This window comes from Haliotis rubra, unplaced genomic scaffold, assembly GCF_003918875.1.
Source record: "Haliotis rubra isolate DU_JTF1 unplaced genomic scaffold, ASM391887v1 Scf337, whole genome shotgun sequence".
NCBI classification, from domain to species: Eukaryota; Metazoa; Mollusca; class Gastropoda; order Lepetellida; family Haliotidae; genus Haliotis; species Haliotis rubra.
The window spans coordinates 935,313-952,935 of record NW_025767010.1 but is presented as its reverse complement, the minus strand read 5'-3'; the positions used below and the strand labels follow the sequence as shown (position 1 = coordinate 952,935).

The window sequence follows — 17,623 nt, the reverse complement described above, 5'->3', positions numbered from 1 at the left end:
TTTTGTAGCTTCAGACAACGAGCATTTCTTGCTTGTGACATATTCCAAATAGTTGACCCGTAAAGATCCGGGGTAGAATAGGTCTTCAGCAACCCATGCTTGCCACGAAAGGCGACTATGCTTGTCGTAAGAGGCGACTAACGGGATCGGGTGGTCAGGCTTGCTGACTTGGTTGACACATGTCATCGGTTCCCAATTGCGCAGATCGATGTTCATGATGTTGATCACTGGATTGTCAGGTCCAGACTCGATTATTTACAGACCGCCAACATATAGCTGGAATATTGCTGAGTGCGGCATAAAACAAAACTCACTCAATCATATTCAAAATAGTTGATGCCACACTCAACAGTATTCAAGTTATATGGTGGCAGTCTGTAAATAATCAAGTTTGGACCTGACAATCCAGTGATCAAGAGTATGAGCATTGGTCTACGCAACTGAGACGATGACATGTCAACCATGTCAGCGAGCCTGACCACCAGTCGCCTCTTACGACAAGCATGTGTTGCTGAGGACCATTTATTATATTCAAAATAGAATCCTCATGGGGTGTTGGCCCCAGTCATCCAGAGCTATAAAGAAATGAAACTGATTTGCACCCAGTTTAACCTGAAATAACCTTGTTGCACCAGGCAAAACAAGTTGCACCTGCTCCACATTATCAAATTGAACATAATGTTTTAGTATTAATGATTTAGAACATCATTATAACAATATCATTTGATCTTACTTATTAAAATGTAATGACATGATCAGTAATTCATTTAATCACTGATCATGCAGTCATCAGAATCACTGCTCCAATACAGTTCCTCACCATTCTGTTTTCATACTGTTTGTTCTTTGACAGTAACAGGCATCTGTAAGCAGTGTGCGAAATAGTTTCCCAATTTTGCTAGTCAGTCGGCTAGCTATGCCTGAAAGTTACTAGCCCACAAAATAATTCGCTAGCCTGAAATTTGAATGTAGAAACTAAGCAAAAGATTATAAAAATAGATGAAAATAAGTAGGATGTTGTTGGCATGACACGGGTTTCCTCATTAAGCTGCTGATATGATGAACACTTTTATCGGGCCAAAATCTTGCATGATGTAAAGTATTTTAACTCAGTAAGTCGAAGAGAGTGATAAATTTACAAAATGACCCCATAAAATTCACTAGCCAGTCGGGCGAGTGACTGTGGAGATTTACTGTCCTGATGGAATTTTTACTAGCCACTGGCTATCAGGCAAGTAGCTATTTCGCACACTGTCTGTAAAAGCATTTCCTCACTTGAGTTGGGAATGTTATTGCAAAAGAACAAACTCCTATTACGTGAACCTGTTATACTTAGCAACAGTTTTCCAGTATCGTGTTTGATACATATCAGTTGTTGAAAGTATCCGAAGCTTATCATTTTAATTTTGTTTTTTAACTAACTTTCATAGGAATTTTTTGTTGTTGTCTATTTCAGCCTTACTGGCAGGAAGATACCTGCATTGAACTTTGGGTCGTACAATTACCTGGGTTTTGCAGAGAACAAAGGGCCTTGTGCGGATGCCTGTGAGGTCACAACAATGGAGGAGGGTGTGGGCGTGTGTGCCAGTAGACAGGAACTGGGTGAGTTGTAGGGAGGAGGGTGTGGGTGTGTGTGCCAGTAGACAGGAACTGGGTGAGATGTATGGAGGAAGGTGTGGGTGTCATTAGACAGGAACTGGGTGAGTTGTATGGAGGAGGGTGTGGGTGTGTGTGTCAGTAGACAGGAACTGGGTGAGTTGTATGGAGGAGGGTGTGGGTGTGTGCCAGTAGACAGGAACTGGGTGAGTTGTATGGAGGAGGGTGTGGGTGTGTGTGCCAGTAGACAGGAACTGGGTGAGTTGTATGGAGGAGGGTGTGTGTGTCGGTAGACAGGAACTGGGTGAGTTGTGTGGAGGAGGGGGTGGGCGTGTGTCATTAGACAGGAACTGGGTGAGTTGTATGGAGGAAGGTGTAGGTGTGTGTGCCAGTAGACAGGAACTGGGTGAGTTGTAGGGAGGAGGGTGTGGGCCTGTGTCATTAGACAGGAACTGGGTGAGTTGTATGGAGGAAGGTGTGGGTGTCGGTAGACAGGAACTGGGTGAGTTGTATGGAGGAAGGTGTGGGTGTCGGTAGACAGGAACTGGGTGAGTTGTATGGAGGAAGGTGTGGGTGTCGGTAGACAGGAACTGGGTGAGTTGTATGGAGGAAGGTGTGGATGTGTGTGCCAGTAGACAGGAACTGGGTGAGTTGTATGGAGGAAGGTGTGTGTGTGAGTTGTATGGAGGAGGGGGTTGGTGTAGTCAGCTAGAGGAACAGGAACTGGGTGAGTTGTATGGAGGAGGGTGTTGTGTGTGTCAGACAGGAACTGGGTGAGTTGTAGGAGGTGGGTGTGGGTGTGTGTGTGGGTGTAGACAGGAACTGGGTGAGTTGTATGGAGGAAGGGTGGGTGTGTGTGTCTGTAGACAGGAACTGGGTGAGTTGTATGGAGGAGGTGTTGTAGACAGGAACTGGGTGAGTTGTATGGAGGAAGGTGTGGGTGTGTGTGTGGGTTAGACAGGAACTGGGTGAGTTGTATGGAGGAAAGGTGTGTGGGTGTGTTGTATGGAGGATTGTAGACAGGAACTGGGTGAGTTGTATGGAGGAGGGGGTGGGTGTGTGTCATTAGACAGGAACTGGGTGAGTTGTATGGTGTATGTGCCAGTAGGGAACTGGGTGAGTTGTGGAGGAGGGGGTGGGGGTGTCATTAGACAGGAACTGGGTGAGTTGTAGGGAGGGGTGGGTGTATGTGCCAGTAGACAGGAACTGGGTGAGTTGTATGGAGGAGGGGGGTCATTAGACAGGAACTGGGTGAGTTGTATGGAGGAGGGTGGGTGTATGTGCCAGTAGACAGGAACTGGGTGAGTTGTATGGAGGAGGGGGTGGGTGTGGGTGAGTTGTGTGGAGGAGGGGTGGGTGTGTCATTAGACAGGAACTGGGTGAGTTGTAGGGAGGAAGGTGTGGGTGTATGTGCCAGTAGACAGGAACTGGGTGAGTTGTATGGAGGAGGGTGGGGCGTGTGTCATTAGACAGGAACTGGGTGAGTTGTAGGGAGGAAGGGGTGGGTGTATGTGCCAGTAGACAGGAACTGGCTGAGTTGTATGGAGGAGGGGTGGGTGTGGGTGTCGGTAGACAGGAACTGGGTGAGGAGGGAGGAGGGTGGGTGTATGTGCCAGTAGACAGGAACTGGGTGAGTTGTAGTTGTATGGAGGAGGGTGTGTATGATGGGTGTCATTAGACAGGAACTGGGTGAGTTGTATGGAGGAGGGGGGTGTGTATGTGTGTGTTGGTGGTGTGGTGGAGGAGGGGTGGGAGGAACTGGGTGAGTTGTGTGGCAGAGGGGGGTGGGTGTGTCGGTAGACAGGAACTGGGTGAGTTGTGTGAAGGAGTTCCAGTAGACAGGAACCAGGTAAGTTGTGTGGAGAAGGGGAGTGGGTGTGTCGGTAGACAGGAACTGGGTGAGTTGTGTGACAGTCGACAGGAACGGCAGGAAGCACTGAAATATATTACCTGGTTTGTCCATACCTCCTGGAACCATAAACCAATTTGGTAGTTATTGCTATTATGAACTAGGTAAGTTGTTCTCTGTTTCGCTTGCTGTGCGCCTGTCTCTTTGAGAGAGAGAGAATCAACAGGAACTGCATGAATATATGGAATAAAAACAGCTAAACTATGTTACCTGGTTTGTATATTCTTCTTAACAATCCAAATATAATCATCTTCTGTTGGCAGGTTATTTGGAAATTCACAAGGAGCTGGATGACCTGATGGCTGAATTCCTGGGAGTTGAGGCGTCTGTCACCTTCCCAATGGGCTTCGCCACCAACTCCATGAATATGCCTGCCCTGGTGGATAAGGTTAGAGAACAGGAGTCTGCAGCCAACATCAGTGTTTAGTCTGTTTGACAACCTTTAGGGTTTTTTACTTCAAGAAAATGGCAGCAAAATCTTGACATGTGATTATTAAAATTTGGATCACAGTTCCAGTTCTCTGGTATATGTTAGATATCGATTGGTAACTAACTAATGACTAGGATTAACGTATTTTATGGTCTCTTTGTCTTTTGCTGTAAAGATTAAATCACTGTTTCAAAAGCTTGAGTGTTAATTTTCTGTAACTTCAATGGAAACCATGGTTCTAGACATAGCACACAAATGCATGATTCACATTCAATTCTTTTCACAAGCTTCACACATGCTGTTGTATAGTAGCATTTTTTCCCCAATGCATGTTAAAGTTCTAACAGCTAGGAGACAGATGACATAATATTCATATTTTTGTCCAACTAACTGCCAGCATGGGGAACCAAAGTAGTACTGTCATGATTAATATATCTGAACAATATGGTGATGCTGAATATTCAAGTGGATGAGCCCAATGCTGCAGAGATGCCTACCCTTACGCTTTGGGTGTAATTATTACGATTTTGACAATTAAATCACGCCATTACACTTAATCTGTGAAAATTACGCTTTTCTACCCGTTTTGCGAAAATCAATAAAGTGGATAAAATTTCACAGGGAATATTTTTCGTAACGCACTAGTGCAGGGGTTCAGAAATGGCCTTACACCGATAGGAATCGCTTACTCTTAGCATTGCGCTCATTCAAATTAACTTGTAAGGAATTAAAGTATTTTGTGTCACCTGACCAACAATTGTTTATGTATGGCACTGCATAATGATTGGTCACGTGTATTTCTGTCTAGAATCTTTCCTATTCATGTGAATTAACCTTTTTAAAAGTAATTTTTATAAAGTTATCACCTTTTCACTATGTAAGTGTTTTAAGTATTACACGTTTTAGGTTCAAATTACACTTTTTGACCTCCAGTATAACACTTAGGCCCAAAATAGGGTTGGCATCTCTGATGCTGTTTCCCATTCTCAATCTTCCAAAATGCAAAACAAAAACTCTGGATGGACATATTTTAACCATATGCTGCAGGCCTGTATGCCTGGCTGTTTTCAAGGCTTTGTGTTATGTATATTTGGAGATGTTCAGAAGAGTTGTGTATGGATGTTACAGGGCTGCCTCATTCTGAGTGATGAGCTGAACCACGCCTCCCTGGTGCTGGGCTCGCGGCTCAGTGGTGCCACAATCAGAGTGTACAAACATAACAGTAAGTAATTATTGGCAATCATAAATGAATAGGTAATTGATGGTTGATGTTCATTCCTCTGTAGTGTCTACTATCACTTGTTCAATATTTCCTTTTTGATTTAGAAGATAAAGCTACTCTGTTTTCAATTTTGCGGTCCTTTATCGTTGATTCTAGCATGACATTGTGTGATACTCGATTCTGATTGGCTGAGAGTGTGTGTGTTGTCGACGTCATGCCCGCTAGATCTGGACCCGGTTTGAATATACTGTCGCTTTTACGCTGCTGAGGGATTTTCCAGCTACTTAGTTTCTTCACTGGGATTAGGGTCAAGAAATTCTTCTTCAAACCATTCGCTTTTTACTTCAAAAACATCAAAGATGCTGCTGAGATAGAAATTGCCGATGTCCGACATGTTTGCTTACAAACAATAGTATCAACGAGTTCGTTGTATTCATACGCGGTGAATCGGTCACAGTTTAATTAGTGGTATTAAGCTCCCATTTAAGTACGGTTTTGATGAGCTCTCAGCCAATCAGAATCGAGTATCACACAATGTCTTGCTAGAATTGAAAATCACGTCAATGTATAGCCATTCATGGATTTTGGTGTATTGTCCCAAGCCGCAACGCGGAACGGGCGATTATGTATTCAGTCAACAGGATTTTAATTTCTACTTATTGATCTATGATATAATCGTTAATTGTTCTCGTCACGATATGGCTGAAATATTGCCGATGTGGCGATAAATATTAACTCACTCACTCACAATGTATTCAGCGGTGTCCCTCCGTACGTCCGATTCTTGTTAACGCAATATCTCATGAACTGTTGTGCCCAATGTCTTCGCATTTGGTGACAGTCTAACTGGGGGATTATGCAGACACCAGTCAATTTTGGTGACCTTGACCTTATCGTCAAGGTCACCATGACACTTTGACCACTTTTCAAACTCTTGTTAATACAATATCTCATGAACTGTTGCACCCAATATCTCAAATTTGGTGACGGCCTACATTAGGGGATTACACAGACACCAGTCGGTTTTGGTGACCTTGAGCATAATTTCAAGGTCACCACGACACTTTGACCACTTTTCAACCTCTTGTTACCGCGATATGTCATGAACTGTTGTACCCAATGTCTTTAAATTTGGTGACAGCCTACACTTGGGGATTACGCAGGCACAAGTCGATTTTGGTGAATTTGACCTTATTTCCAAGGTCACCATGGTACTTTGACCACTTTTCAAACTCTTAATGCAATATCTTGTGCACTGTAGTACCCAATATCTTCAAATTTGGTGACAGCCTCCGCTGGGGGATTACGCAGGCATCATTTGATTTGGATGACCTTGACCTTATCTTCAAGGTCACCACGACACTTTGACCACTTTTCAAACTTATGTAAACGCAATATCTCATAAAACATTGCACCCAATGTCTTCAATTATGTCGGCAGCCTACATTGGGTGATTATGCAGACACCAGTCATTTCTTGTATGTGACCAAAAAATAAAAAGTAGTAAATATGTTATAAATATTTCATTCTTCTTTAGCGATTGGGGACATTGCCATATTAGTGGCAAACACTTGTCATATTCATGGAATACAATTCTGTTAATTTGTAAGTGTTATCTCTTATCGTAGCCAATTCTCAACAATTATGCTTGTCCTTATCCACTTCAAATGTTGATTTGGAAACTTGGGCCGTAGATGGTTTATGAATAGTTGGTTTGTTAAACCTCGGTTTGGTTCCAATGTGGTACAAGACTTGCTGTCCTCCATCATTAAAAGTGGGAGAAAACCATTCCCACATAGAGATAAGGGCTGCCTCCATAGTTCAGCTTATAAATATCCCTGGGTTCTGTTGTACAAAACAACCTTAGTGCTACGAGTCTATGTCTATGTTAAGGTATGTGCGTTACGATCACCTTAGCCCTAAGGCCTAAAAAACAAATGTTGTGCTTCCAATTACCCGACCGACCCTTGAATTCTGGTGCCGACCCTTTATTTTTTTAAGCAGTATGAATTTAAATAAGCATTCAGATACCTTTTTTTTCTTCCGGCACCGACAGACATCGGTCATTCTGATAGAGAAACTCGACATGATGGCCGCAAGCTTGACTAAATAAACAATTACACATTGATAAATGTGTTATTAGTTTGTACTTTACTTCTAAAAAAAACTGTAAAAAAACCCCAACATTTAATTGAGCTGTAATCGGAACCACAACATTTTATTTGGCCTAAGATTGCTTAGTACAACGACACCATAGAGAGTGGAAATTCAGTGGTTAAATCCCCTGTGCCACGTTGCCTGTGTTGTTTCTTTCGGATAGATGTTGAAACTTGTTGTTACCCTGGATGCAACAAGGACTGGTCAGATCAGAGTTAAAATCAGAGACTGACTGATATCCATGTTAAAATGAGGCAAGATACAGTCAAACACTGATGTGTGGAAGTGACCTACATGATTACTTCGAGGTATCGAAGGTAATTAAAAAAACCATGCAAAGGAACCAAGCTTTTACGTCAAGACCACAGTTAGTTTGACACAATGGTGCTTGAATGTATTTTTTTTTCATGTCAGTATATACTGGTAGTGAAATAATGTTGAACTCAATGTTTCACATCACCTCAAGGTGAAGTAGGGTAGCCTAGTAGTTAATGCATTCACTCATCATGCCGAAGACCGGAGTTCGATTCCCCACATGGGTACAATGTGTGAAGCCCATTTCTGGTGTTCCTGTTGTGATATTGCTGGAATATTGCTGAAAGCGGGATACAACTAAACATACTTACATCACCTCGCTCACAGATTGGAGACGGATCTGTTTTGATATATCATTATTTGCTGATGGAATCATGCTGCAAAGTCTTGTCTCTTCATTGGGTATTGATGAACACAAATGTTTCTTCTTTTAGATATGAAGGATTTAGAAAAGAAACTCTGTGACGCTGTTGTCCATGGGCAGCCTCGTACTCACCGACCCTGGAAGAAGATTCTCATTGTTGTAGAAGGGGTGTACAGGTAGGCAGAACTTACATTAGGGGTACAGCTAGGGATGAGTATCAAAAGTGGGTATGGGAATTGAAAACTTGTTATAAGGATACAGGGAGGGGAGATTGATAAAGAATGGCACTGATAAGAAAGACTTTTAAACAGGTACAGGGAGGGGAGCCGTAGACATAGGTACAGATGGTGATGACTTTGACATGGGTACAAGTAGGGAAGACTTTGACATGGGTACAAGTAGGGAAGACTATGACATGGGTACAAGTAGGGAAGACTTTGACATGGGTACAAGTAGGGAAGATTTTGACATGGGTACAAGTAGGGAAGACTTTGACACAGGTACCAGTGGGGAAGATGTTGACACAGGTACAGGCGGGGAAGATGTTGGCATGGGTAAAAGTAGGGATGACTTTGACATGGGTAAAAGTAGGGAATACTTTGACATGGGTAAAGGTGGGGAAGACTTTGACATGGGTAAAGCTAGGGAATACTTTAACATGGGTACAGGTGGGGAAGATGTTGACACGGGTACAGGTGGGGAAGATGTTGACACAGGTACAGGTGGGGAAGATGTTGACATGGGTACAGGTAGGGAAGATGTTGACATGGGTACAGGTGGGGAAGATGTTGACACAGGTACAGGTGGGGAAGATGTTGACATGGGTACAGGTGGGGAAGATGTTGACACGGGTACAGGTGGGGAAGATGTTGACACAGGAATAGGTACAGGTGGGGAAGATGTTGACATGGGTACAGGTAGGGAAGATGTTGACATGGGTACAGGTGGGGAAGATGTTGACATGGGTACAGGTAGGGAAGATGTTGACACAGGTACAGGTGGGGAAGATGTTGACATGGGTACAGGTAGGGAAGATGTTGACATGGGTACAGGTAGGGAAGATGTTGACATGGGTACAGGTGGGGAAGATGTTGACATGGGTACAGGTACGGAAGATGTTGACATGGGTACAGGTAGGGAAGATGTTGACATGGGTACAGGTAGGGAAGATGTTGACATGGGTACAGGTGGGGAAGATGTTGACATGGGTACAGGTGGGGAAGATGTTGACACAGGTACAGGTGGGGAAGATGTTGACATCGGTACAGGTGGGGAAGATGTTGACATGGGTACAGGTAGGGAAGATGTTGACATGGGTACAGGTGGGGAAGATGTTGACATGGGTACAGGTGGGGAAGATGTTGACATGGGTACAGGTGGGGAAGATGTTGACACGGGTACAGGTGGGGAAGATGTTGACATGGGTACAGGTGGGGAAGATGTTGACATGGGTACAGGTACGGAAGATGTTGACATGGGTACAGGTGGGGAAGATGTTGACATGGGTACAGGTGGGGAAGATGTTGACATGGGTACAGGTAGGAAAGATGTTGACACGGGTACAGGTAGGGAAGATGTTGACACGGGTACAGGCAGGGAAGATGTTGACATGGGTACAGGTACGGAAGATGTTGACATGGGTACACAGTGTTCCCGTTCTCCGGTAATTACCGGATTTTTACCGATAAAAATTGTGAAGATCCGGTATTTTCAACTGCCGTCGGTAGCTGCCGCCGGTAAATTTTGTATTGCTGAAAGTTGCCTTTTATCGGCAGATTTAATAACAATGTCTTTGTTTATTCTTTGTTCTCTTCAGATCATTATGCAAACGTATTGAAAACTAGGGTGGCAATCCCACATCTAAATATAGACTCTAGAGCTTTTTCACAGTTGTAAGAAGCGATTTTATTGGATAAAGATTGGTTTCTAATGACGCTTTTTCGCCACAGTCTGCTATAAGGGTCGTAATTGGTCAAAATCAGACACGTGACCTAAAGCAGCCAATCATATTACGGCAATGGTTACCGTCCTCGTAAACGAAAGCCTTTAGATTTAGACAAAAGTTTTGGGTAAAATAATGCTATTCTGAACATATTAAGCAAGAAATCGCTACCTATACGTAAATTATGGAACTTATTGGACGTATCGTGCTAGGTTATGACCTGTGACAAAAATGCTTCATGTATATATTTTCTCATTAAACATCGTGTCCGAGCGTTGTCAGTGACTTGACTTACATTACATGATCGCACAAAAAGATGGAAATAGTAATTTTATATGTACATTTGACAACTTTTATGAATGTTGTTGTTGATTTTATTCATTAGTCTATTCAATTTATTTAATGAATTCCTCGAAACATCATTACTTTGCTCTTTGACAATGTTATTGTGGACCCGCTGCCGAAGCATGTGTCCGAGAATGGTTTTCAACTCGTGAAACGTAGATTGAAGTTCACCACAGGTATATAAACACTAATTATTTGCACATTTCACAGGCATTTAGATAGCGAATGACATTCTGAACACATTTATCGAATTTAGTTGGACCGCTTTCATTTTCTGATTGTGACAAAATACAAGACGTTTCAATCAAAGTCGAACGGCTATATATGCCAAATCGCGAATACTTTTGTCAGGACGCTGTAGGTCTAATGAACATTTTCTAAAAAACAAGCAACACGTACGGCAGACTTTTCAACACATTTATTAACAGTATATCGTTACGAATACTGATTACTTTGTCTCCGGATAAAAACTAGTTCAGCCGGAATTTTCAGACCCCGTCGGCATAAGCCGCCGGTAATTTTCAAAACCACCGGAAACACTGGTACAGGTACGGAAGATGTTGACGTGGGTACAGATGGGGAAGACTTTGACGTGGGTACAGGTAGGGAAGACTTTGACATGGGTACAGGTAGGGAAGACTTGAAAGGTGGGAAAGTAGGAAAGAATTATTAAAGGTTCAGGTCCGGAGACTATATTTAAAGGGTTTAGATTGGGTCGAGTTCTTATCTGCGGTGACAGGTTGGGCAATATTACAATAAAGGAATACATTCGCGGAGACTTTAACTGCTGCCTCTCTTAATGGAAAACCTGCGCCTTGTCTGTGCAAACCTTTGTGAACTATTGGCATGATCTGTATATCAGCTTTTCTCAGGTCAAGGCATGTCTATTTTCAGCATGGAAGGGTCAGTCGTCCGTCTTCCTGAGATCATTGCCCTGAAGAAGAAGTACAAGGCATACATCTACCTGGATGAGGCTCACAGTATCGGAGCCATGGGGCCACGCGGCCGCGGTGTTGTAGACTACTTCAATGTCGACCCACGAGACGTGGATGTGTTGATGGGTACATTCACCAAGAGCTTTGGTGCAGCTGGAGGATACATTGGAGGAACTAAGGTTGGTTTCAAGGAATTAACTAAAAACATTGGACTGACTCATTGCTTGAATCTCATGACCAGTATGTTTATATCGTCTTGGATGAGTAAAGGACTAATATCCTTGGATGAGATATTAGTTTGGGATGTCTTATTTACCTTTGTCAAAGTTCCCAGGTTTGGTCTACTTTCCCTCCTTCCTTCTTCAGCAGTTTATGATGATATTTTGACCGCACTGAATTCACTACCAGTTGTGTTTAATGTATTCTCAGTTAATGAATTTCAGACGCTAAAAATCTTTGTTTTCTTGCTGTACAAGATCTCACTAACACATAAGACAACTTTATCTTAAAAACAATCCATCCTATGATTATTTACAATGTCTGTGTGATGCAACACACTTCATTATTGCACAAATAAACACTTCCATCCCAAAACATGTTATCCAAAAATGGAAGAAAAAAACCCCTTGTTTTTTAAGTAATCTTTTCATAATTTGACATAAAAAAAATGTAAAAGTGAAAATAAAATTGTTCAAAGTATTGCAAACACACCTACTCACTTTCAGTATGCCTTAATTCCAAACTTTGTGAAAGAACCGGATTATTTTGTTATGTGGGTTTTTCTCTGCAGTATTGTGGAGCAATGCCATACAGAGTTGCTCCCCTTGGGAGAGCCTGACACAGGAGTAAAGATCCCTAGTCTGCATTCCAATGCTTCTGGCTTTCTTGTATGTCTATCTCTCACGCTGTGATATGACTCAAATATTATGACATTATAGCTAACACACACACTTTTTATGTTATCAGCGCCTCATCAACCACTTGAAAGTGAACTCCCACAGCGCCATCTATTCTTGTGCCATCTCCCCTCCTGTAGCTAGGCAGATCATCCACTCAATGAAGATCATCATGGGCAGAGATGGAACTAACCTCGGTAGGTCAATTTCTGCATTTGTTGTTTTCACCCATTCCTAATTTTGTGATTGGGCCCTTTGTCTGGAAAGAGTTGTGTCCCATATCTGTGTTAGGATCACCTGGTAATGGACTCAAATCTCTGATACACTGTATGTCAGCAACAGACTTGGCATTGCTGGTTTCTTCTCAAGTGGGGTGGTGGGCTAGCCTAGTGGTTAAAGCGTTTGTTTATCATGCCAAAGATCTGGGTTTGATTCCCCACATGGTTACAATGTGTGAAGCCAATTTCTGGTGTCCCCTGCCATGATATTGCTGGAATATTGCTAAAAGCGGCGTTAAACTAAACTCACTCACTCACTCATTCTTCTCAAGTTTATTGTTTCTTCTCCCATGTAAATTCCTAACATTTGTCTGACACAATGTGATGTGTGATTTTAAGCTCATCACTCTTACTTTTGAGTTGATAGGGGTGATTAATGGCCAAATCACCTTGAGGCTTGACAAATCATGATGCAGAGTAGTGTCCCTTTTGGGTGCAAGAATCCAATGATAATGAGATCAAATTCACCATGATTACGTTTCTAGATTTGTCATCACAATATCAGTGCTTGTGTGCTTCATCCAAGAGGTACGAGGGGCTATAAAAAAAATGACATCTAATTACATGTACCCCTATCAAAAATGCCAGAAACATAGGGTAACCCATGGGGTACTCAGATCGCTGTCAATCTCTCTTCAGTGTGCTTCGACAGGTGGCCCTCGAGGACCAAAACCTTTATGACTGCTCTGTACTCAAACTTATACATTACTGCCGTTTCAATAGGGGTACATGTGATCAGATGTCACGTGACCGGAAACTAGCAACGTGTGCATGTCAATATTACGTTCATGTGAATGATCTAAGCCACTATGTAATATCATACAGTTATTTTATCATGCACATGTCAGAAGTATTTTAGGCTCAAAACTTTTTGATAGCCTCTCGTAAATACCTCGTAAAGACCTCCATCACCAAAGGCTTTCCTCCCCTACGTAGCAGACGTCTGGTGAACTGGGCAACTATTGGAAGCAGTCTCTGCCTTACTTCTTGACATTCACATTCTCCATGTTTATTGTGTTGATTGTTGCAAGATTGCTGAGAGATCTCATACTTATGTACACTCTGAGTAGGTGTTTCTTGTTTGTCCTCAGGTCAAAAACGTGTCCGACAGCTGGCTTGGAATGTCCGCTACTTTCGTCGCAGACTCCAAGAGATGGGCTTCATTGTCTATGGCAATAAGGATTCTCCAGTTGTGCCTGTGCTTATATTCTTACCATCCAAAATAGCGTAAGTAATTTAATGCCACAGTCTTATAAAAAAACACTTTCTTGTAAAATACCATTTTATGTACATAAGAGTATCACTTTGTCAAGTATGTCACTATGATTTTGACCCAACAACAATTAATTCTTGTTAAGAATGATGTTCAGTCCCTGAAACACGATTCAGAAAGAATTACTTTGTTACAGTGCCTTCAACAGAATGGCCTTAGAGCGAGGTCTGGGAACTGTGGTGGTTGGATTCCCAGCTACTCCTATCATTAAATCTCGGGCCAGGTTCTGTCTGTCTGCTGCTCACACCAAAGAGATGCTGGACACAGTAAGTTGTGAGAAATGTAGCACTTTCTGTATGACTGACTCATTATGTATGATGTCATCATATCCCAATTGCATAGATCAATGCTCATGCTGTTGATCACTGGATTGTCTAGTCCAGACTCAATTATTTACAGACTGCTGCCATATAACAACCAACCAACCCTCAGTGCTTGTCTCCCTTAGGTGTCTTAGATTAGTAACTGAAATTGTTAGTGGCTGTACCCTCAAAGGGAGTTGAAGTATTGTAAAATTATTGTTCTGAGAGGGTATGTAAGTCCCAAAGCATTCAAGGTAGTTTTAAACCTTCTATTATTTTTAATCATAGTGTATATGTTCTTTTAATTTATGGCAAGATTATGGTAAGACACCATTCATGTTTGATTTACCCCTTCACTGACCTGTTCCTTCGTCCCCTGCAGGCCTTGGTCATCATTGACGAGCTTGGTGATGAGCTGAATATGAAGTACTCACGGTTTCCATCTCGTGTGTTCTCTGAAAACTCAATCAAACTCATTGAGGTAGGTTCACACTCTAAATAATTTCTATGTTCAACAGAACTTATTTAAGGACTGAGAGGTAAGCGATGTTGATATTGCTAAAAAAAAGTTACATATGTTATATCAGGATTACACCCGCTCAGCCACCGCAACTTCCATTTTGTAGTCTAGACTGCAGACTTTGTGTACCCCGCTGATAAGTGTAAATTGGTACGTGTTCCCAGGGCCGAGTGCACAATGCCATTTAGAAAGTGGTCAAATGTATACATATGTTATATTTGGGATTACACTTTCTCAGTAAAGTACAGATTCTTGTGGAAGTCGTGGTGGCTGAGCAGGTGAGGCGGCTGACTTTGTGTGCTGGCGATTAGGTGCTGGACTCTGAGGGTGTGAGTTCGAATCCCAGATGGGACTCAACCCAACTAAAGAACTAGAATCTATACTTTACTGAGAAAGTGTATCTCAAATATGACATATGTTACATTTGACCACTTTCTAAATGGTGCTGTGTATTCATAAATATGTTACCCCGTAATCAGTCCATAGTGAGTGAGAGTGAGTATGGTTTTATGCTGCTTTTTGCAATATTCAGCAATATCATGGCAGGGGACACCAGAAATGGGCTTCACACATTGTACGAATGTGAATCGAAACAGGTGTTCAGCTTGACGAGTGAACGCTTTAACCACAAGGCTTAACCCCGCTCATCACGCTGAAGACCCGGGTTCGATTCCTCACATTGGTACTATGTGTGAAGCCCATTTCTGGTATCCCCTGCTGTGATATTACTTGAATGTTGAAAGCAGCGTAAAACCATACTCTCTCAGACTCACTCAAATTTGATCAAACACAAGTGATGGTAGTATTCACAGAGCTACAGATAACTTTTGGGGTCATTGAGTTATGTACTCGCTTGTGTTCATCTCAATTGGGTATCCTAATTTTCCTTTGAGTAACCTGATAAATTGTACCCACCTCACTGAAACTCAATTGGGTATTTTGCCATTTTCCATTAATTGTAAAAATTTAATGAAGTACAAAAACTCAAACGCGTACTTGTATGCAATAGACATAATAGGAATTGACATAAATATTTGCGAAATTTACGCAGATACGCAGCTTATCTGTACCTCTGTATTCACCTCGCAGCAACAATAATTCAACTTGCAACTAAGAAGTGTATCTACACAATGCTGGTCTGTTGGTACCTTGATATGTGAGATGAGAGGCTGTAGCCATCTCTCCTTAAATACCTAAGAATAAGCTACTAGAAAATTCTACAATTCTCCCAGATGATTCTAGAATCAGCACCTTGTAACACTCCGCGGGTCTTTCTGTCTTAATCTAGTAGAATTGTTGACAGGCATTACACAAGGAACAAGGAACATTGTTATGTAATGAATAACACTGCAATATAAAAATATGTTTAAGAAAAAAGAAGTGTTATGCATAGTTGCCATAGTGATGTATGTGTAGTTGCATCTGGTCTTCTTTACCGGCATCCGCCTATTTCTATTTGTCTATATTACCCATATTGTGACATATGCTGTGATATTGCTTAGATACAACTGAAAAATATGTTCAAATCATTAGGCCTAATCACTCACACTAAGCTTGTCTGAACTAAGACGATAGTGCATCAACTCTGAAAATTGGTTGCTCACATGTCAACCACTGATTTGACTGGTCTGGCAGGGATAATTACATAATTTTCCTGACAAAGAAGCATCATTTTCCCACTCATTTGTTGAGGCCTCCTGAGTTTCTTGCACGTTTTTTCACATCGTGTTCCACATTGTTATCTCCCGCAATGCGTTTTGGGGGGGGTATTAAAATGGACTCTGTCTGTCCTTCCATGCATCCCTTCACATTTGTCTTTTCCAGAGCATAACTTTAAAACCGTTCAATATTTCTTCACCAAACTTGGTACATAGATAGATCTGGTGGTCTACTGGTGCCTTTTGGTAGTTTTGGATTTCTGAATAAGATATTTTTGGCGTTTCCATGGCAACAAGTTTCACTTTGACTGAAATTGCCGGTAGTGCTCTTTTCCCAGAACAGAACTTAAAAACTGTTCAATGTTTCATCACCAAATTTCATACATAGGTAGGTCTAGTGGTGAACTGGTGCCTTTTGTGGATTTCTGAATAAAATATTTTATTTGTATTTCCATGGCAACAATTTTGGTAGTGCTCCTTTCTGGAGCAGAACTTTGAAACCTTTCAGTACTCTCCTTCCACTTAGCTATATACACACCAAAACATTTGACATAATCATAACTCGTATATTGATGAAGAGTATTTTGCCATTACGGGGGATATTGATGACTTTATCTTCTTGTTTATATCTGCAGTAACTCTGCCTGCCACCCTCCTTGCACTTCCAAGACTTTAACAATGGCACCTCTGGACTGGCATCTACAATGCTGCATGAAGGACCAAGTCAACAGCTCAACATCACTCTCCAGCTTCCACAAGGGGATTTGTTGCAGTTCATACCAAATCCTTGTTTTGTCTGTTCTTAAACTTTCATATCTTCACTGGGGCAGTCAGGTAACCTAGTGGTTAAAGCGTTTGTTCGTCACGCCGAAGACCTGGTTCCCAACATGGATACAATGTGTGAAGCCCATTTTTGATGTTCCCATCCATTATATTGCTGGAATATTGCTAAAAGCGATGTAAAACCATACTCACTCATCTTCACTGCAGAGTCTGAGTTTATTTTCAATATTAACCTACGATGAACATATCAATACAAGCGGTTGAGTAGGCAGTATCTTCTCAGCATCTTACCAACTCTTGTAGCTTCTCTAGAGACTGTATACAGGGTATACAGTATAAGTCATTCTCTTGTGAGTGCTGTGAAGTGATGATCTTTGACATCAGGATCTGGGATCCAAGCCACAAAGCGTTCTTAACATTATGACCTTTCATAACTCTATACTTTATCATTGGCTTACAAATGACATAGTGCTACGAGGGGCAGTGGGGTAGCCTAGTGGTTAAAGCGTTGGCTCGTCACGCCGAAGACCCGGGTTCGATTCCCCACATGGGCACAATGTGTTAAGCCCATTTCTGGTGTCCCCTGCCGTGATATTGCTGGAATATTGCTAAAAGCGGCGTAAAACTAAACTCAGTCAGTCAGTCAGTCATAGTGCTACGAATGCTTTGTGGATAGGATCCCTGTCCCTTGTGTTAAG

General features: G+C 42.0%; 1 protein-coding gene across 1 annotated transcript in view; it reads left to right on the top strand.

Moving 5' to 3' along the window:
* LOC124284458 (serine palmitoyltransferase 2-like) overlaps nt 1-17,420 on the top strand; it is a 38,108-nt gene extending 20,688 nt beyond the window's left edge. Inside the window, exons 4-13 of the mRNA XM_046720538.1 lie at nt 1,457-1,602; nt 3,769-3,893; nt 5,064-5,157; nt 8,064-8,169; nt 11,175-11,394; nt 12,182-12,308; nt 13,481-13,616; nt 13,799-13,928; nt 14,347-14,445; nt 16,778-17,420. Of these exons, the coding sequence (XP_046576494.1) occupies nt 1,457-1,602; nt 3,769-3,893; nt 5,064-5,157; nt 8,064-8,169; nt 11,175-11,394; nt 12,182-12,308; nt 13,481-13,616; nt 13,799-13,928; nt 14,347-14,445; nt 16,778-16,780 (1,186 nt within the window). The 3' untranslated portion in view covers nt 16,781-17,420. The remainder of the gene's footprint in view (nt 1-1,456; nt 1,603-3,768; nt 3,894-5,063; nt 5,158-8,063; nt 8,170-11,174; nt 11,395-12,181; nt 12,309-13,480; nt 13,617-13,798; nt 13,929-14,346; nt 14,446-16,777) is intronic.
* Nucleotides 17,421-17,623: the final 203 nt, after the last annotated feature.